At 33.1% G+C, this 21,659-nt stretch overlaps 1 protein-coding gene across 3 annotated transcripts in view; it reads right to left on the reverse strand.

Annotated features, from left to right (window-relative positions):
- Positions 1-85: 85 nt before the first annotated feature.
- Positions 86-21,659, reverse strand: part of LOC129920155 (6-phosphofructo-2-kinase/fructose-2,6-bisphosphatase 1) — a 28,888-nt gene continuing 7,314 nt past the window's right edge. For 2 of the 3 annotated variants that reach the window (XM_056001381.1, XM_056001382.1), the window contains exon 2: positions 86-1,976. In XM_056001381.1, coding sequence (XP_055857356.1) covers positions 257-1,759 — 1,503 coding nt within the window. In that variant the 5' untranslated portion in view covers positions 1,760-1,976 and the 3' untranslated portion in view covers positions 86-256. Of the gene's footprint in view, positions 1,977-2,092; positions 2,259-21,659 lie in introns of those variants that run through there. The other variant, XM_056001380.1, reaches the window with a different exon arrangement.

Here is a 21,659-nt window from a genome sequence, read left to right on the forward strand (position 1 = left end):
AGTATAGAACAAATAATAGATTATTTATTTACTTCTAATCACTATACAGCATAACCTTTTATATTACTTTAACATTTTCTATAATATGCAAGCGTATTCTTCCATTTAGATTTGATTTTCCATTAAGCAATACAAAATAGAAGAATAAACAGTTAAATTTAAAATGCAATCAATAAATTTTGGAGCCTATAAAGTGAAGATATAAAATAGGTTCTTTTATGGTTCCACGAGCTAAGAACACAAACAGATAGTATTCTTATATGTGATCAGCTTCAAGTTTTCCCACTTCACCGGGTGATGTTGGTTTCGGCCGATGTGTATTCACCGCATCTATTGGTAGTTTTATATGTTCCACTTTACAACCATAGGCCACCGGGGTCAATTTAATGATTGTATGTAGTGGAACATACAAATATGGTAGTTCATCGGCCGACTTATCCAAAAAGTAGGCAAACAAGCACCGCAAAACAGCTTGATGAGAAACAACGAGTACATTTCCTTGTCGCTCCAGTTCCATAATAACAGGCTCCAATCGTGCAACTAGATCTTCGTAGCTTTCTCCTCTTGGATACCTATAGGCAAATTTATTCTGATCACGGGCTTTAAATTCTTCAGGGAATTTTTGTTGAATTTCAGCGTAGCTCATTTCTTCACAATTACCAGCATCAATTTCATTAAGTGCCTTCCAACGTTCTTGCGGTGCCTTGAGGTGGGCAACTGTCTGAACAGAACGTTTCATCCAAGAAGTCCAAACTCGCAACCCACTTATGCTTTGTTGGTCTATGTAGGCTGCTAAAGCGTCTGCATATTTCCAACCTCGATCACTTAAATCAGAGTCACCACCAATCAGACCTTTCAAATTATGTTCGCTCTCACCATGGCGTGTTAAATAGATCGTGCGTGGCGTAATATGGATATTCATCAAATAGTATACAATTCGAGATTGCACATGTCCTTCATTATTATAGACAACTACAGTTTTGCCTGTGTTAAATATTTTCATGAACGACAAATGTGGCTCTTGATTTTCATTAAGAGGTTGATATCTCTCTTCGTAATGTTCTATTCTTTGCAAAAAATCTCGAACGACTAAATCGGTGTTCATATTTGCATAATCCGGACTGCTAACTTTCACTTCCTTAATATTTTGCTCTATAATTTGCGGATCATCACATATGGATTCAACAAAGAATAATTTAAAGTTGTTTTCTCTAACAACAATGTCGTATATAAGCTTTCTCCTGTCAATAGTAGAGTTGGTTGCATCAAACACCGCCACACTTCCTTGACCGCTATGCAACCATCGACAAACATCGGCGAGTGCCTGAGTAGCACAACGATTGCGAATGGCCATAGCTTCTTCGTTATCTGGTCTAAAGAACTCGTGACTCTTGTATGCAGATGTTGCATGTCGTCTGTATTCACCCAAATTGAATACTCTTGTGCCAATCCCAATCCAATTAAGGTACCGTGTCAGCTTTTTTGAAATGAAAGTTTTTCCGCGAGCTGGAAGACCAACCATAGCTATAACATGGGGTGCTGAGACATCAGTTATTGCTCGTTCCCCGCGAATAGGAAACGGCTTGGTCATAACAGTTTCCGAAGTAGGTGGGAGCATTTTTCTTGTATCTTCTGACATAACACTTGGACATAAATGCAACTCACTTTCAGCGGCAACTTCGGTACATTTCTTAAGCTGGTTTAAAGATTTTGTTCTAACCCTTAGTGAGGGTGAAGTTGTGTACCGTGGCGGGTCCATGGCTCTTAACAGTGGAATTATTTGAAGTTATACTCTTTTTTGTCTACAATTTTTTTAATGCAAAATAAAAAATATGCGAAACAGCATCACGCGTGGAAGGAATAAATGCAATTTGATTGCAATTTTTCTTGCCAAATGTTTTTTCTTGTCGAATTTCTAATCTGGGAATAATTGTTCGTAGCTTTCTTTAATGTTTAATTATTCATGCGTTGAATGTCTGAAATAAAACATAAATAAAAAAAGAAACATGTGTTTAAAAACAAAAGGCAACAACTTGGTTTAATTATTTTTTTTTGTTTGTTTAATTAATGTAATGCACCGTTATTAATTTACTTTTAAAGTTATTAGAACAAAATTAAATGGTTGGTCGACAGCGGCGCCTGCAATAAAATAAGCGCGGAATAGCAGCAGTATGACAGCGAAACGAACACTTTCAAGTTTGTCTGAGATTAATATAAATTACTAATAATTCGCAATCATCAATCATTAGCTTTTTTAAGGTCACACAAAAAAAATTGTTTTCATAAATTTTTTTTTTTTTTTCATTTTCTAGATTAAAACATTATTGTGTGGTGTTTTCAAGATAATACTGCTTCGGAAAGATAGTGATTCAATGCATAGGCCTTGAGGGAGGGTATGAGATAAGGCACAAAAATACTCGTGCTTTAGAAAAGGAAAGAGTTTATAAAAATTGAACATCTTCCAAATCTATGTAAATGTGAGTGATTTTATTAAAAGCGGCAGCGGCGGCGGAAATAGTAAAAAAGCGAAAATGTAGCAAAATGTCTTTAAGCATTATGTTCTGGTTGTTTTATATAAAAAATCTCTTGTGGTTGAGAAAATCAAATTAATTTAAAATGCTATTTACGATATTTGATATGCTGTTTCTTCTGCTGCTGTTCCTCGGATAAGGATATTGAATTGAAATAATGCTTTTTTTTATATAAGGATATTCCTTTAATGACCAATCTTGTCCAAAACCGTAAACAAATTGTGATTGTCTAGTGCATTTCATATTATAAAAAAAAACAATTTAATACCAAATTATGCCTTTTGTTTTTCATAATTTTTATATTTTTTTTTATGTATTTTCCATGTTGTGCTATTTATTTATTAAGAAAAAAAAAAAAACATCACTTACAACATAACAATTCTACTGACCATTTCCGTTTTAATACCAAACCACACACTCGCGTTCGCGTTATATTAATTTTGATTTAAGTAAAAGAATATTCATTTTATTGGTTAAATAAATAAGGAAAACAAGATTTTAGTATATAAGAAAGAAAGAGTAAAATCATTTAAAAAGTGTTCAAAAAATTTAAAAAAAAAAAACAAACAATAAACTTATGCCAGATTTCATGAAGAACTTTTATACATAAAAGTCTTTGAAACCTGAACATTATTTTTTTGACACCATTAAGTCCAAATTTGTTCAAGCGCCAATATATTTACAGTCCTCATTAAAAGAAAACCATCAAATCGCATAGAAATATTAAAATTTCATCTTTTAAATGGCCACTGTAAATTTAATGGAGTGTGAATAAATTGGGCTTAATTGTCATCTTTTTAAATCTTATTACGGGAAATAGTAGCCGTCATTGAAGTCGAGATTTACCTCAAGGCCACATCTGAGGAGACTTTTTGCTTATTGAGCTTTATATAATCGAAGTTATGAGCGAAAAGTCAAGATTTTTTTCACTAACGCAAGTGTCCGATCCTTTTTCACTTTGAATGACCTTCGCTTGAGTAAATACTTTAGAATATTTTTCAAACCTATTAGACCGAGAGCCCACAGCAAATTTTGGGAGTAACTCTATTTAATTGTATCACAACAAAAACATTACTGTTAAAAAAAGAGCCAAGTTCTCCTATGTTGAAATTATGCTCGCACAAAAAGTACTGAGATGTAAAAGTGTACCAAGTTCTAAAGTTTGGGTTCAAATTCGTATCAATAAAATTTTGATTGTTCTCTTGACAATTTTTCTTAATTATCGATTTTTAAAGTTATTTCAAAAATTGCCAAGTAAACAATCAAAATTTTATTGATACGAATTTGAACCCAAACTTTAGAACTTGGTACACTTTTACATCTCAGTACCTTTTGTGCCAGCATAATTTCAACATAGGAGAACTTGGCTCTTTTTTTAACAGTAATGTTTTTGTTGTGATTTCACTACTTTTTGCAAGGTATGGCTGTAGAATATAAAATCTCTATATTTGATGAAAATTCAGTGAAAATGGGTGGTTGCCACGCTTCCTGCCTGAAATTCTCAAACTTTAAATTTTTTCCTTTGTGTAAACTACCAGCTCCACCATTCTACCAAATTTCAAGATTCTACGACAATCAGAAGTGCTCTATAATAATTTATGAAAATTCAGCGGAAATGGGCGGTTGCCACGCCCCCTGGCTGAAATTCTCAAATTTTAAATTTATTCCTTTGTTTAAACTATTAGCTCTACTATTCTACCAAATTTCAAGGTTCTACGACAATCAGAAGTGCTCTATAATAATTTATGAAAATTCAGCGGGAATGCCGGTTGCCACGCCCCCTGGCTGAAATTCTCAAATTTAAAATTTTTTCCTTTGTATAAACTACCAGCTCTACCATTCTACCAAATTTCAAGATTCTACGACAATCAGAAGTGCTCTATAATAATTTATGAAAATTCAGCGGAAATGGGCAGTTGCCACGCCCCCTGGCTGAAATTCTCAAATTTTAAATTTTTTCCTTTGTATAAACTACCAGCTCTACCATTCTACCAAATTTCAAGATTCTACGACAATCAGAAGTGCTCTATAATAATTTATGAAAATTCAGCGGGAATGCCGGTTGCCACGCCCCCTGGCTGAAATTCTCAAATTTAAAATTTTTTCCTTTGTAAAAACTACCAGCTCTACCATTCTACCAAATTTCAAGATTCTACGACAATCAGAAGTGCTCTATAATAATTTATGAAAATTCAGCGGAAATGGGCGGTTGCCACGCCCCCTGGCTGAAATTCTCTAGTTTTAAATTTTTTCCTTTGTATTAACTACCAGCTCTACTATTCTACCAAATTTCAAGATTCTACGATAATCAGAAGTGCTCTATAATATATGATGAAAATTCAGCGGAAATGGGCGGATGCCACGCCCCCTGAATTGAAAATCTCAAATTTTCGATTTTTTCCTTTGTATACACCACAAGTCCTATCACCGTGTAAAATTTCAAGTTTCTACGATATCGGGAAGTTCTCCATAATTTTGATGATCTGTCAGTGAGTCAGTGAGTCAGTTACGGTTTTTGCGATTTTTGAAGCCCTATATCTCAGAAACTACTCATCGTAGGAGGCTGAAATTTTGAAATGTAGTGAGTTTGAAATTTCTAGCATCTTTGGTGTGGAAGTTAGAGGGGGGTCGAAAATGGCCTGAGTTGTTTCCTGTAAATAAGGGTGTAGTGCCAAAGTTGCTAGAGAACTTGGCTGGGCACTACCGTGCCCCTTGATTATGAGAGCTTTTGCTCTTAAAGCTATTATTATTTATCTTTGGACGCGCATGGGTAGAAGACAAAGCTACAGAAATTTATACAAATATAAGGGTATACAAAATTACAGTTTTAAAAAACACTTTTTGAAGTTTTACTTTGTGGCGTTGGGGTATGAACATTTTTAAATATCAAATGGATTAGCAAGAAGCACCATTTAGTGCTCACAATTGTAAAACACTTTTGTTATAGTAGTAGTAGTAGTGTGTGATTTTATTTAAAAACAAATATTATGCATATTTAAACCAGAGATACCCAGAGATATCTCTGATTTAAACACAAAATATAGCATTCGCTTTTGCCATCAGCCAGTATATTGTTATATTATGAACATGAACCTACTACCTGAATTTCTGTGACTGAGAATCGCACACTCTTTTATAATTAAAGCCAATTTTTTTCTCATTGACGACTTCTACACCAAGACGTAGACGCACAAGATGCACATAAGAACATCTTATGTGTATCTTGTGCGTCTACGTCTTCGTGTAGAAGTCGGCATTACATTTTTTAGACGCCAGTAGGCATTAGGCAAGTAAATAGCTAAAAATTTCATGTTTTGAATTCATATTCGACAAGAAATAATTTTGTATCAAATAAAAAAAGAGTAGGATTTTGTGAAGATGAAGAGTTACATAAACTAATACACTTAAGATTACTTTTCTCTATTTTTCTCTATTTTTCAATAATCCCACATTTAAAATGCATAAGGACAAAACTATAACAATCGATATTTTACGGCTATCAAAAACCAAAATAATTTATATGAAATGTTGTAAGACTCTTAGGTTCAATTAATACAATTTCTATTATCTCAATTATCTTAATTAAAAATTGAAAATCTGTCAAATTCCACACGAGTCTTTAAAATTTGCCATTTTAAATTGCAACTTTAAATTTAATGGAGAGTGAATAAATTGAACATTAAAGAAAAAGTCGTCCTTAATTGATAAATAATGGTTTCCCTCTTTTCTGAAACTTTAAAAAAAAATTTTCAAACAGCTTTGAAAAACATCTTTTATCACAAAAAAAAATATTTTTCAGAATTCCCATATGAATCTGCCATAACAAGACAATACCTTATCGGTAGGCACGCTCTGCACCTTGAGTGTTCTTTATCTGCAAAAACTGTATGAAGGAGGTGGAAGAGAAACGATTCCACATCTTCGCTGTAAATGCCATACTCATTCATTTCATTATTACAATTCTACATTTATATTTTCTTATGTAATAGTTATAAATATTACAAACAAAAATGAATAAATTTTTTTTTTTCTGTGCGAAATTAATTTTTTAAGAGAGTCTATCAAAGTGCCAAAAACGTTAACCTTTAGAGCTCTGTAAATCAAAAATGTGTGTAAATATGTTACTAGAGATTGTAGGTATTACTGAGTACAACATATTTCGGCACTTTAATTTTTTCATAGACCCTCAAAATTTCTAGTTATCGTCAAAAAACCGTTTTTCAATGTTTTCAGATTTCAACGATTTTTTACTCAGTCATTTTTTGGTCAATTTCAGATTTGTTTACAGTTCTAAACACAGGAGTACTTGATCTCAACCACTTGAGCTCAACCACCAAATTGGATGTAGATTTTATGGGCTGAATCTCAAAGTACAACATTTTTTAATCGTTTTCTGCAGTTCGGAGACCGTTTTAAGCTACATTTTGTGTTTTGAAAAACAGTTTTTTTATTAACAGTTTTATTGTTCTATTTGTGCTGAATCAAATAAAATTTAATTCATCAAAATTAGTTCGACATTGTGGAAATTGTGATTTTTTACTCGAGAAAGAAATTTTAATTTATTTTGACAATGAAAGAAATAAAAAATTAATTTCTCTGTTCATAATAAAGGTAGAAATTTTGTTATGGTCTTAATTTTTAGAAAAACAGATGCTTTTGGAAAGTCGGAATATAATGGAATGGATTCCTGTCAAGTTGGAGTACACTTTCACGGCGAATTACTTTGTTTTTCATAAACCATTAAGTTATTATTAAAAAAATAAAAAATACAAAGTCGAAATCAGTTTGTTTTATTTTTTAACTCCAAAAATTAAAAATAATGTTACAACTACGAAAATATAGCTAATTATATTCACTTCTTTAGTGCTTCTGATCATCTGATGACATTTCAATAACACTTTTAAAATATATTGAGCCAACTAGTTTAAAACCTAGTTAAATTTAAAAGAGCTTGGTTTTTTTTTTTTTTTTTTTTGACGGGAGAAAATCTTCAAAAGACACTTGGCAGTATTCGACACCAAGTAGTGTGGGACTCTTAACCACTAAAACCACCTCTTTATCAGGACCAATCTTGAGAGATCGACGTCAGATTTTTCTTTCTTAACTTTGTAAAATCACTTTGGGGGAAGTTTAAACTTTTAATACTTTCCCATGTTTTTTTAGACCATAAGCTCATGAGGCTTTATTCTAGTATTCGACACCAAGTAGTGTGGGACTCTTAACCACTAAAACCACCTCTTTATCAGGACCAATCTTGAGAGATCGACGTCAGATTTTTCTTTCTTAACTTTGTAAAATCACTTTGGGGGAAGTTTAAACTTTTAATACTTTCCCATGTTTTTTTAGACCATAAGCTCATGAGGCTTTATTCTTCTTAATCTCCGAACATGGTTTCTTGTATTCAAGACGGACACCATTTCAGAATTGGTATGACTTTGCAGTCTCTGATTATGCGATACAGCGTATTTTTTAACAACTTCTGTAACCGTTTCTATTTGTAAGTCACGATGTAGATCGCTATTTCTTATGTACCAAGGGGCATTAACTATTCCACGAAGGACTTTGTTTTGGAATTTTTGGATGATTTCGGTATTTGTTTTCTTTGTATAGCCCCATAATTGGATACCATAGGTCCAAACAGGCTTAAGTACTTGATTATACAGCATTATTTTGGGTTGATAAATCAGAGGTGTTACCAAGTTACCAGTACATTTTTTATACTTCAAGTTTAGTTCTTCTCTTTTCTTTTTGATGTGCTCTTTCCACTTTAGCTTTGCATCCAAAGTCATTCCAAGGTATTTGGCCGTATTGGCGTAAGGTACAGCTTGATTATTAATGAATATTGGAACATTGTTTATCTTTTTATTTGTAAAGTTTATATGTGAAGATTTTGTTTCATTGAGTTTGATACGCCATTTTTCGGTCCAATCTCTGACTGTGTCGACGGCATTTTGCAGTTTTACTGCTGCCTTAGAGACACATTTGTCGGGTACCAAAATTGCGGTATCATCTGCAAAAGTAGCCATTATGGTGTGATTACCAACTGGGATATCCCTTGTGTATAGTAAATACAGGGTAGGACCTAGGACACTTCCTTGTGGTACACCGGCTTCTATTTTCTTCAGTTCCGAATATTCTTGATCGTACCTTACTCTAAACAATCGGTCTGAGATGTACGATTTTAATATTTCATACGTCCCTGCACAGGGAACAAGAAAGTTATGCCCAAGAAGATTTAATAGATCTGTATAGTCATCTTCTGTCGGGGATCGCCTTGGTGGGCAGTATATAGCTGCTATCTTCAACTCTTTCTTTTTCATACCAATACTAATAGTTGTTACTTGCATATTTTCATTAGTAAGCTTGGTTTCTTCATAATGTTTTAAGCTTTCTTTTATAAGAATCGCCGATCCACCTCTTGCCTTGTCAGCTGGATGTGGAGTGTGGTAACATGAATAGAGTTCTATTACATTATCTAGACTTTGCCCATTGGAGAAATGAGTTTCGGACACCAGGCAAATATCTATATGTTTTAGATCTAAAAAGATTTTTAATTCGGATAAGTGTTGTAAAAGACCGTTTGCATTCCATGTAGCGATTTTAAGTGTTCTGTCCATCATTGTTTTTTAAAAGCGACTTTTTCGCTTAACTGTTTGATATTCAAATCCTGTTTATCAATTCTTTGGAGAATGAGTTGTAGCATTTCTTTAATGGAAGTCTCTTCATTCTTCCGCACATTTTTTAGAATCTGAGAATAGGCTTTATTTTCATCGCTTTTACTTTGAACAGCTTTTTTAGGCGGTTCATTCTTAGTATTGTTTTCAGCATTTAAATAGGTATTTACTGTTTTTCTGGGTTTGTCTCTAGCAGATGTATTTTTGCTTCTGAACTCTTGGAATTTTTTGGCAACTGGGCAGCCTCTATAGCTTGCCGGGTGATTACCCTGGCAGTTCACACATTTTGCTTTCTGATCTTTGCTCATCGGACAATTTTTAGTTGCATGTTTTCCTGCGCACTTTACACAAGCAAACTCGCGGTTGCAGTATTTTTGGGTATGACCAAAAGCTTGGCAACGTTTGCACTGCGGAACAACTTTAGATTTTCGGAGTGGTTCAATTTTAACAGCTATGCCCAAGATTGATCTTACTTTATAAAACTCCTTGACACTTTGTTTACTGTCAAAAGTTAGCATGAATAAAGGTAATCACCTTTTACTTGACGTGGATTCTCCAGAGGAGTTTTTAATTGTCTCATTTTTAAATAGATTGACTGCATCAAGGGCTTGGAAGCCTTTTTGTACAAGATCTTCCACTACTTCCTCGGGAGAGCACGAGGAATGAAGACCTCTGGCTACTACTTTTATTGGCCTTGAAGCTTTGTTCTCATATGAGTGCCATTGAATTTGGTGTTTGCTCAGTTCTTCAGTGACAGATCTATACTCGTCGGCTTCTTCGACTGTGACTTTCCAGTTGTCTTTGTTGTACGATGTGTATTTGCAAGCTTTTTTAGTAAAATTTTCTATTATTTTCTTAAGATCTCCAAAAATTGGAAATCCTGAGATCATAATTGGTGGTGGTGTAATTTTTTTGCTGCCTTTAGCGTGAGAATTTGATTTAACAACAGCTACCATATTATTCGTTTCATTAGTTTCTGTTAACAATTCTTTATTATTTTCGGTTTTAGAGCTTTTCTGATTTCTTAAACAAATCTCAGGACTCCCGTTTGGTTTACGTTTCTTTGTGATACGCTTATTTTTCTTTTTCTCAGTTTCAAACAAGAGCTCTTCTTCATCAGTTTGATATTCACGCTCAATATATTTTGGACTTAACTGAAGCGTGGACTCTGAATCTTTCTTGTCAAGTAAGGAAACTTTCTCTTCGAGTTTTTTCACTTGAAGCTGAAGACTTTGAACTAGAACTTCAAGTTGTTTTCTTGCCGCTATTTCCATTTGCCATTCTTCAAAGTAGTTCTTTAATTTTGATTGGTCTATCTCTTTGTTTTCGATGGAACTCTGTTGATCTGTAATGTCGATCTCTTCATTTTTCTTGGTCCCTTTTTCGCTGATGTGTTTAACATCAATAGTATTGTTTGGGGTTGTCGGTGATGTAACCTCTGAAGTAAATTTGTTTGGGGGAGTTCTTTGCATCTTTGAACTCCGTCTCTCAATATTTATAAGCAATAATTGGTCCTCCCCAGAATCCATAGGACCGACCTCTAAAGAGAATGGATTTACCAGTTTAACTGGATTGCCACCTGGGGTATTTAATCTAGTCGTTTTGTTCATTGCCATAATTTTTTTAACTTTGTTTTCGTATCATAAATAGGTCAGTTACTTCTATCCATAGTTTATATTCAGCCGCCCCACAGGGTACAGACACTGACCAGTGTGCCGCACAATATGTGTCAGACGCTCTTGGATTTAATTGTGAGCTGGTGCATTCAGAGCGATATTTCTGTTCTTTTGCTACTAGTTCCTGAAAAGATAACTCAGGTGACTCAACTCGTGGATCGAATGGATCCAACGCTCGTCGTTAGTTGGATATCCAGCGGGCACCGCGAGGAGGTGACGATGCGATTTTGCCACGCTTGGTGAAACCAAAAAATCCAATTGTAAGGTTTAAAAGCCTGTTTAATGTTTAAAAGTCCTTCGTGAAATCTGTCATTAAAAAGTTAAATTTGTAAGCGCTATTAATTTAATTCCGATACATGAGCGAATTCCCATACTGTGCTGCGTATGAAATATATCACGTGGTTGCTTGGCGAAACTTAAAGTGTAAATAATTCGAAGAGAACAGGATTCGAGCCAACGTATACAGATCACATTGGATTGGCATTACAACGCTTTAACCACTAGGCCACCACATCATGCCTGTTTACTTTGGTGGTTTGTATTGTTATATTTTCTTTCTTTTGAAATAATTAAACAATATTGAATTCTGCTGTAATATCGGCGAACTCCTCTAAACATACAACTTCAAGCCTCAATCGGGCGCTCTTGTTTATATTCGAATCGACAAGAGCAAACCTATTTCTCGGTATATTTCAATGAAATATTTTTTTGTTTCACGTGTCAGGCATATTAGCTTGTAACTCATACAAAATATAATTGCACTGGCAGAATCGCACGACAATTTTTTTACAGGGTAGAGCGCACTCAAGGTATAGCCGCCACTGATCACACCTACGAATATAAAAATCTCAAGGACGAAAAATCTGTTCCTACACTTTTTTTGTTAGTGGTGCAAAATAAATAATGTTTTCCTTTTTTGTTTTTTGTATGCATTTTACTTATTAGAATTTAGAAAAATGTATCTTATGGGCAATTCAGTTATCGCGGGTGCAACGTTTATACTCATTCGAAGTTAATTTACATACAAATACATTAATACAAATATATTTAAATTAAACGATAACTTGAAAGGGTACATTTAGACCTGTTTATTCTTGATTTAGCTATAAAATTTAAATTAAATAAGTAAATCGTTACTAGGAAGGAAGGAAAATGCGATCGCGGGTGCAACAAAATCGGCCCTACCTTTTTAGATCTTAGTACAAAAACATAAAAGTCTGTTAATTTTCAAACACTTTTGATTTGTTGCTTACATGTCATCGGCGTAAAGCAGAATTGTTCTAAATTACTTTTTACCGAAAATGAGTTAATGATGCAGTTTTACTAATTCGAGGGTGCTCTTTCTGAATTTGAAAACCGTTTTTACAAAAAAATTTCATCCCGCAGATAATATAATTTAATGGGACATAGAACAATAAAAACAGGGAAGTAGCCTTTTGAAAATGAGCCCGAGTATTCTTGATTGTTCTAAGTCCCATCATATTTTGTTCTAAGTCCACTTTTTATTTAAGAAAAAAACGGACTTGTATAGGAATTATGTCCAATTTTGGGTTTTTTAGTTTTTAAAAATGTTTAAAAATAGTATGCACCTACTAAGGAGGTAAACTTGTATATTTTAGTCAAGAGAAAAGAACATACTTTATAAAAAACATAACTTGAATGTTAAACGAGCAGAAAATTGTCGCTTTAAACCAATTTGAAATTTAAAAATCGTCCCCTGTAAAATTAGCTTTTTGTGACTTAGAACAATTTTGCTTTACGGCGACGATGTATCGAATGGTATTAAATCACCATTTCACACAATTTGAATTTTCGAGTTCACAAATTATCCGCAGCTAAAGCAGCTATCAACTGCATGTGGTCAAACTTTTTCAAAAACAAAAGTATTGATCCGGCTTCAAAATTTAAAGTGTTTGATGCAACCATTAAAAGCTGTTTTTGTTATGGTAATGAAGTTTACGGATACAAAGAAGCAGAAGAGATGGAAACGATTCAGAGATATTTCTTCAAACGTATCTTTAGACTCCCACCGAATTCATATTGAATGGCATAGTTCACAAGGAAATTAAAAGCAAATGCAGACTATATGATTAAAGTCATGCAAAGATCAAACAATAATTTGCCGAAAAGGATTCTTCAAGTGGCGTTACATTGTAGGTAGGTATTCCATTTTCAAAGATTAGTATGAATTGGCTTCGGAACACAATTTAACTTTGGCTTTGGATCTGGACGGTTTAGATTCGTGGAGAACTTCCCTTTACGACTGTATTTCTGCGGTTCTTCAATGTTTTCACATTTCAACGATTTTTTACTCAGTCATTTTTCGGTAAATTTCAGATTTTTTTACAGTTCTAAACAAAGGAGTACTCTGCAAGGTCACTCCAAAATAATTAACATTATTTTTATTTTGTAACACAGTGTAATTATTTTTGTTTTGGTTTGTGTATTATTGAACAAAATCCTAGGTCGTCGAGCTTATTAAAAAATTTTAAAATTATTATTATTATGTACTGTTACATACTTACTTAAGGCGGCGCTCACTTCCAGCTCGGATCTGGGCCTCAAAAATGTTCAAATGCACGAAAATAAAAAAAATATGAATTTTTCAGTCTTTGGAGTTATTTTTAGAAAAAATAGCGTGCCACGGTTTAAAACAAATAATGAGAAACACCTGTTTTTTAAGGCCGACCATCCAAACAGAACACAAAGGAAAATAGATCACATAAAGTAAAACAAAAACAATAAGATTTCTTTATGGTTTTTTTCAAATAAGGAAGCCTTACGCCCGATTTCTTCACATAGTTCTAGCACTAATAGTGGTCATAGTCCTAAAGTAAGTACTCAAATCAGATTCAACTCATTTCATCACCCAAGTACTAGTTCATAATTCTGTCAATTTAGCACAGAATACTACGGGCAAATGTTAGAACACTGAGCCCAACAGTTGTGCCTGGGCGAAACGCATTTGGACTATACTCCAGTCAAAGCGTCATTTGACCTTGCGCACAGAGGCACTGTCAGTTTTTATTTCATGGATCGATAGGGGTACATTTGGAAGGCTTAACCCCAATTTCTCACCACCTGATCATTCTTTTTAGCGGAGTTTTTCACAAAAATGCAATTTTTGGGATATTTTACTTTTAAGCTCCACTTTGTCGTAGACCAAAAAATAAACGACATGAATAGGGCTACAAAATAGGTTAGAAAAATGTTAACCATAATATAAACTTTTTTCGAAATAAAAACGAAAATGTGTTTTTTAACTACTAGAATTTGACTTCAACTGGCTGCCATTTTGTAGTACCTCATTCAAACACAATGAAATTACATACAACAATAGAAAATATTATAAGGAAGAGAATGTATGTTTATTTTCTGGTCTACGACAAAGTGGAGCTTAAAAGTAAAATATCCCAAAAATTGCATTTTTGTGAATAACTCCGCTAAAAAGAATGATCAGGTGGTGAGAAATTGGGGTTAAGCCTTTCAAATGTACCCCTATCGATCCATGAAATAAAAAGTGACCGTGCCTCTGTGCGCAAGGTTAGGCCCTTTTTTCCGACGCTTTGACTGGAGTACTACAGGGCATTTAAAATTTTCAAATTGAATTAAAATTCACTAAGTCCATAAAATATAAATAAGAAATAATGAAAATTATTCTTTGTTTACATTTTTCTTTCTTTATATTACTAGTTTTGGGAAAGTTTCATAAAAAAATTGCTAGTATCATGCAGTTTTTTTAATAATGAACAATTTATTTTTTGTGTAAAAACCCAACCACTTTTTATATTATTTATTTTAATGAAATACAATATACAATCAAATTATACCCTATTAATAAATACATAGTTCTTGCCTTCATCCTTAACGTCATTAATTTTTTTTTCAATTTTGCGATCTGAATTTAATTAAACTCCTTTTTCTTTACATTCAATTTGTTGAAATATCAAATTAAATTATTTGAAATGTCAAAATATTGTCAAAAATAGAGTTAGAATAGTTTTAGACGTATTAATAGGTGTGATTAATGAAGAAAATCTGGAACAGCACAAATAAGTGAAAACTGTCAGAACAAAAAGATCAGGAAAGCACAGCTCCATGTTTAATAAAGTTGAATATTGCCTATCAGTTTTGTGTGAATAAAATTTTTTCAGAATGATTCCGGACGCTTCCGGACTGCCAATCGAAAACGCCATTAAAATTGATATTAATTTGATTGTTATGACTTTTCTTTCAAATAAATCATAATAAATTGGCAAATTTATTCACATTTTGAATATTTCTTCGTATTTAGAAAATTCTAAAGAAATTTCCATTTTTTGTAATTCATTTTATCATATTATATTTATCATGTTATATATTTTATCATATTATCGTAGTTTAGTGAAAAGTTATCTTGAAAGAAGATTAACAATAAGAGCTGATGTTCAGCCATACAATTTAAGAAATAATAACAATTTTAATGTACAATTAGTAGTCTACGAAATGATGTTCAAATTGAAATAAATATCACAAGATTCAAAAGTAAAATATTAACTTTTGTTAAAACTATTTAAAACTTTTGAGTAATTTATATACCGATTTATAACTATGTATTTATTTATTCAAATGTATTAAAATTGTAAAAATAGCTTTTTTTAAACGCTAAATAATCATTAAACTAGAATCTAACTAAATATTTTTGTCAAAATAAAACAAAACAGCTGTTCATTCACACTTCTCACTCATTTGCTCTACCTGAAAAGTAGGACTAGAAAAACTTGAACTACTCTGTACTGAAAAACTTCATGGAGCACAAAATGACATTTTGTAAAACAGTTTAGGACAAGGTTTTCCTTCATGGAACACACAAACCTGTACTTTTTGGATCTTTTCTGTTCTTTTCTGTGCGGATTAGATTCATTAAACAGACCTAAATACTTTTTTTTATATGTGCGCGCGGGTTTTAGGTACCCTTAATATGTATATAAACACAGTACGAGCTTTAGGAAAAAAGGGAACGATTTAAAAGGAGATAACGATGCAAATTGGTTTTAAAGTTCTGAACATTAAAATGGGAAAGGAAAAAACTAAGGCGTTTAATGCATTCCACATTCTCGTAGTACGACTTTAGAAAGAATCTCTGTATTTGGCGGTACGTCCGAAATTGGGCTTTAGTGTAAACTGATGGGCATTCCTTGAAGTACGACTACTACGGTTGAATTGTTTAAGATTTCTTAAGATTCATTAAAAAAAATAGCTATAAAATAAGGATAGGCATGATACATTCCGGCGGTGCTTAAGAATGGGATTGTATCTGTAATGGCCCTATCAACAATCATTTTAAAAGCTCTATTTTGGATTCGGTCCAAATAACTCAAGTGGGTCTCAGGAGCACCTTCCCAGATATGAGAATTGTAGTCGAGCTTTGGACTTATGTATGCTTTATAAATTGTAGGTAGATCAGAAGGGGTGAAGAATTTCTTACATCTTCGGAGTAAACCTAAGCATTTCGCAGAGTTTTTGGCGACATCGAATATTTCCTCATTCCACAGGAGGTGGTTTGTAATGGACATTCTTAGAACCGAAAGCTGTTCAGTTTCCTCGATGCAAGTACCACTCATGGATAGTTTGAGCATTGTAAGCAGCATTGTGTTTTAGAAGCATTAAATTCTACGCGGTTTCTTATTTCCCATTGGACAATGCGTTCGAGATCAGAATTTAATGAGGTTATCATATTTTGCCGTTGAAGATCCTCATCCAAAGGACATGGATGTGAATCCTCAAACGAATATGAAAAGCTAAGTGTACTATCATCAGCGAAACAAGTGCATTAGAAGTTTAGAACTTTCAGAAAGCAGATCATTAATAAAAATGAAGAAGAGAGTCGGAGACAAAACGGAGCCCTGCACACCAGCGTTAATGTTAAGAGGTTCAGACTTTAATCAATCCAACTTGAACGATTTGTACCACTTTATGATTTTTGGTCGGGTCCTATAAATGTGAGAAAATGCTCCAATCCTACTACCCATACTTAGGACTTGTGTGAAAAAATTGGCCGGTATTGGTTAACTTACTGTTTTAAAATCTGCATTTGAAGGCTATTACTTAGAAAAAAAATCCTTTTAAATGTTGATTTTAATAACAATTTCTCTAAAAACAGCTCAATAAGGCAATCTGTTATACTTTAGGTGGTACTATTTTTCTCTGTGAAAAAATTGTGTAATAAGAGGTTGCAGTCAGCTTACATTCATAATATGTAGGATGTAAAACATGTAACATTGTCATGTCATGACTCTAGAAAATCTATTTCGTATTTTCTTTTTTTTATTATTATTATTAATATTTTGCAAAACAACTTCCCCATTAATTTGTTGAAAATCACCATTTTCTTCAAATATTAATTATAATTTTTCATTTGCATAAATTTGACATTGACACAAACACAAAAAAAAAAACAGAATTGAGTGGAAACAGTGTGACCTGGGGGCTGTTTCTCGACAAGCTACATCAACTACATTTACTACATCGATGACACTAAAAACCAATAGTAAAGCTCCATTTAATAATTTTAAGTATTGTTCGTGGTCAGAATATTATCAAAAATACTAAAACTTTATCCATGAGGTCCGATGGGACGGAGATATTGAAGTACAAAGTCGTTGGCACCAGGGTCCTGTTTCCGAGCTTGCTTCATCAGCGGCCTCAATAATAAATAGTTGACTCCGATTGATCGTAATAGTCGGAGAGGCGACCGTCGAGTTACTTAGCTCATAAGGTTAGAGGTTAAAATTGGTGTCAAATGAAAGATAAGTTGATACCGAAAATAAAAAATAGGGTTGATACTTCTAAAATGGGAACTTCCATGTGGCAACCCTATTTGAAAGGAAAAATTGTCACATAACTAATACATTAAAATCTTTGTTATTTGGCCAGATAAAAATTTTTTTAAATGCCAAACGAAAGTCAAAATATTAAAAAAAAAAAATAAAATAATATAAAGAACGTAACCCTACAAATGTGGCAACCCCATTCAAATGAATACAACACTGACAAAAATCTTCTTTGAACAAAACAGTATAACTTTTTATGCACTAGAAAGCTAAACTATACGCCATATTTTAGATAATACTCCCTTCTATCTAAAAAATGTCGGGTGCCCCCTCGCAAATGCAGACAAGTACTCGGCAACCCTATCCAAATGCTAAAAAACGCAAAAATCAATTGTTTTTTGGCCAAAGTGTATAATATTTGATAGAGTTGAAGGCTATAAAATACATCCTGTTTAGCTTAGACTCTCTTCTATCTAAAAAATGTCGGGTGCCACCTCGCAAATGTAGACAAGTACTCGGCAACCCTACTAAAATGCTAAAAAACGCAAAAACCACTTGTTTTTTGGCCAAAGTGTATAATATTTGACAGAGTTAAAGGCTATCAAATACATCATGTTTAGCTTAGACTCTCTTTTATCTAAAAAATGTCGGGTGCAACCTCGAAAATGCAGACAAGTACTCGGCAACCCTACTAAAATGCTAAAAAACGCAAAAATCACTTGTTTTTTGGCCAAAGTGTATAATATTTGATAGAGTTAAAGGCTATAAAATACATCATGTTTAGCTAAGACTCTCTTCTATCTAAAAAATGTCGGGTGCCACCTCGCAAATGCAGACAAGTACTCGGCAACCCTACTAAAATGCTAAAAAACGCAAAAACCACTTGTTTTTTGGCCAAAGTGTATAATATTTGATAGAGTTAAAGGCTATAAAATACATCATGTTTAGCTAAGACTCTCTTCTATTTAAAAAAAAATGTCGGGTGCCACCTCGCAAATGCAAACAAGTACTCGGCAACCCTATCCAAATGCTAAAAAACGCAAAAATCACTTGTTTTTTGGCCAAAGTGTATAATATTTGATAGAGTTAAAGGCTATAAAATACATCCTGTTTAGCTTAGACTCTCTTCTATCTAAAAAAATGTCGGGTGCCACCTCGCAAATGCAGACAAGTATTCGGCAACCTTATCCAAATGCCAAAAAAAAAGTGATTTTTGCTTTTTTATGCATTTTAGTAGGGTTGCCGAGTACTGGTCTGCATTTGCGAGGTGGCACCCGACATTTTTTAGATAGAAGAGAGTCTTAGCTAAACATGATGTATTTTATAGCCTTTAACTCTATCAAATATTATACACTTTGGCCAAAAAACAAGTGATTTTTGCGTTTTTTAGCATTTGGATAGGGTTGCCGGGTACTTATCTGCATTTGCGAGGTGGCACCCGACATTTTTTAGATGGAAGGGAGTATTATCTAAAATATGGCGTATAGTTTAGCTTTCTAGTGCATAAAAAGTTATACTGTTTTGTTCAAAGAAGATTTTTGTCAGTGTTGTATTCATTTGAATGGGGTTGACACATTTGTAGGGTTACGTTCTTTATATTATTTTATTATTTTTTTTTAATATTTTGACTTTCGTTTGGCATTTAAAAAAAATTTTTTTCTGGCCAAATAACAAATATATGAATGTATTAGTTATGTGACAATTTTTCCTTTCAAATAGGGTTGCCACATGGAAGTTCCCATTTTAGAAGTGGCAACCCTATTTTTTATTCTCAGTATCAACTTATCTTTCATTTGACTCCAATTTTAACCTCTAACCTTATGAGCTAAGTTACTCGACGGTCGCCGCTTGGACTATAAGGAAATACTTGTTATTGTCTAAGATACCTACAATTTTTTTTTAAGAATACAAAAGAGATCGAAGATGTCACCTAATGTCGTTTTCCCAAATTATGGGAGTGAATCACTGCTTTTTTGTGCAATTTTGGAATTTGTTCACGACGAATTTGACAAGTGGAGTGATTTGACGTTGGCTTTGCATGTGTTTGTAATACTAAATAATAAATAAAATAATAACACAATCTTTTAAATTCACTTTTATTGGTTTTTTACAATACTTTATTTAATTTTTTTTATAAATAAATATAATTTCCTTCACAAAAATTTGGGAGTAAACAATTCACTCCAAAAATTCACTCCTTTTTCAATTTTGGAATTTGAAATCACTCCTTTTGGGAGTGATTATATAGCTAGGAGTGACCCTTTTTGAATTTTGGAAAACGACATAAGCAAATGTTGGTCCTTCATACTGTTTTTTTCTGTCTAATACTATATTCTAAGTACCGTTACAATGTTTATGTCTGTGGGAACTTGAGAACGAAACCAGTGCTTTTCCAATTGATTGACGTCATGCATACAAGTAAATTATTTTAAATTATCTCTCAAAAGAGGTAACGTTTCTAAAAAAAATAAACAATTTATTCAGCCCTATGATGGTAGCCGACCGGAAGAGATTTGTATCCGATTTGTACGAATTTTTCAGTTTTCATATGATTTTTACCCTTCCGACTGTAAAATCGGACAGATTTACGAAAAAAATCTTAGGCGCGTTGAAAATTTAAAATAAATGCGATGCTATGCAGTGAACTGTCAAAATATTTGCGACGGGTTGTGATTTGTGCTGTTTTTTCTTTCCGATTCTTCCCGACACAAATTCAAACGTGAAATATTATCCGAAAAATATAAAAACCAAAAAAGATGGGAAATGAGTGCGTTGTTTGGAAGTTAATTTTTCTTGTCGAATTCGGGTACCGTGAATACAAAAATCTTCCGATCGGAACTTTTCTCCGATCGGATATTTTTCCGATCGGCTACCATCATAGGGCTGATTGAAATAGCTAGGTTTTCCAACATGGGCTTCTGTTCCAAATACCCTACTAGTGAAAAATAAAAAAGAAAAACATTACGAAATGAACTATAAATACTTTTTATGGTAAATTCAAAATACATATCAGAGTTAAACTTTCCAAAAACAAAAAATAAAAAGAACAAGTAGGTACTGATAAAAAATATTTCCGCTGGAAGAGTTTGAAAAAGCTTACAAGGAACCTATCTATACCCGTTTCTACAGAAAAATATTTGTACCTAATTTGGCTTTTCGAACAAAATTTTATTCCTTAAATTTGAACTTATTATTAATACTTTTGCTTTGTTCTTTTGTTTATAAATAAATATAAAAGTTTATCTTTAATTGTGTAAAGTTTCAGCCCTTAGTTTTTTTTTTTTCTAGCAGTTCTAGTTTGGGTGATACAAGTACTCGGAAAACGCCTAAAAAGAATCAAATAATCAATTATTGAGATGTTATAACGAGAATATATCGAGAGCGCAAGCTGATAAAGAAATTATGATTTTGGACTCGAGTTCAAAACACCCAACCCCTCATGAAAAGCATTGCTTTGTTCCTGAAACAAAATCACTGTAAGCTTTAAATAACTGTAGCTTAAAAATAAGCAAACAATCTAGGTATAATAGAGATTTTATAACAGAAATATCTCAAAAACGCGAGCTGATAGATTAGTTTTCTTCAAATATTTTTGAAATTTGAGTGCAATAATGGCAGGTCCATTAAATTAAGTGTTAACAGTACAAAAACATATTTATAAATAAGTTAAATTTGGAATTTTAGAATAAAAAGCCGATTGAAATAGCGAAAGCTCTCGTTATAGTGAATGACTTCGAACAATATAATGATATTATCATTCTTAATACTGGACGTCCACTGTATCTCAAAAACGAGAGCTGATAGAAGAATCTTGATTTCGTATTCAAGTTTAAAACACCCAAAACCTCATGAAAAGTATTTTTTTGCTCCTGAAACAAAACCACTGTAAGCTAAAACCGACTGCAGCTTAAAAACTAGCAAAAAATGAATTATTGAGATCTTATAACTACGGTGATCATCCGTCCC

Source organism: Episyrphus balteatus, chromosome 4 (genome assembly GCF_945859705.1).
Source record: "Episyrphus balteatus chromosome 4, idEpiBalt1.1, whole genome shotgun sequence".
Classification (NCBI taxonomy): domain Eukaryota; kingdom Metazoa; phylum Arthropoda; class Insecta; order Diptera; family Syrphidae; genus Episyrphus; species Episyrphus balteatus.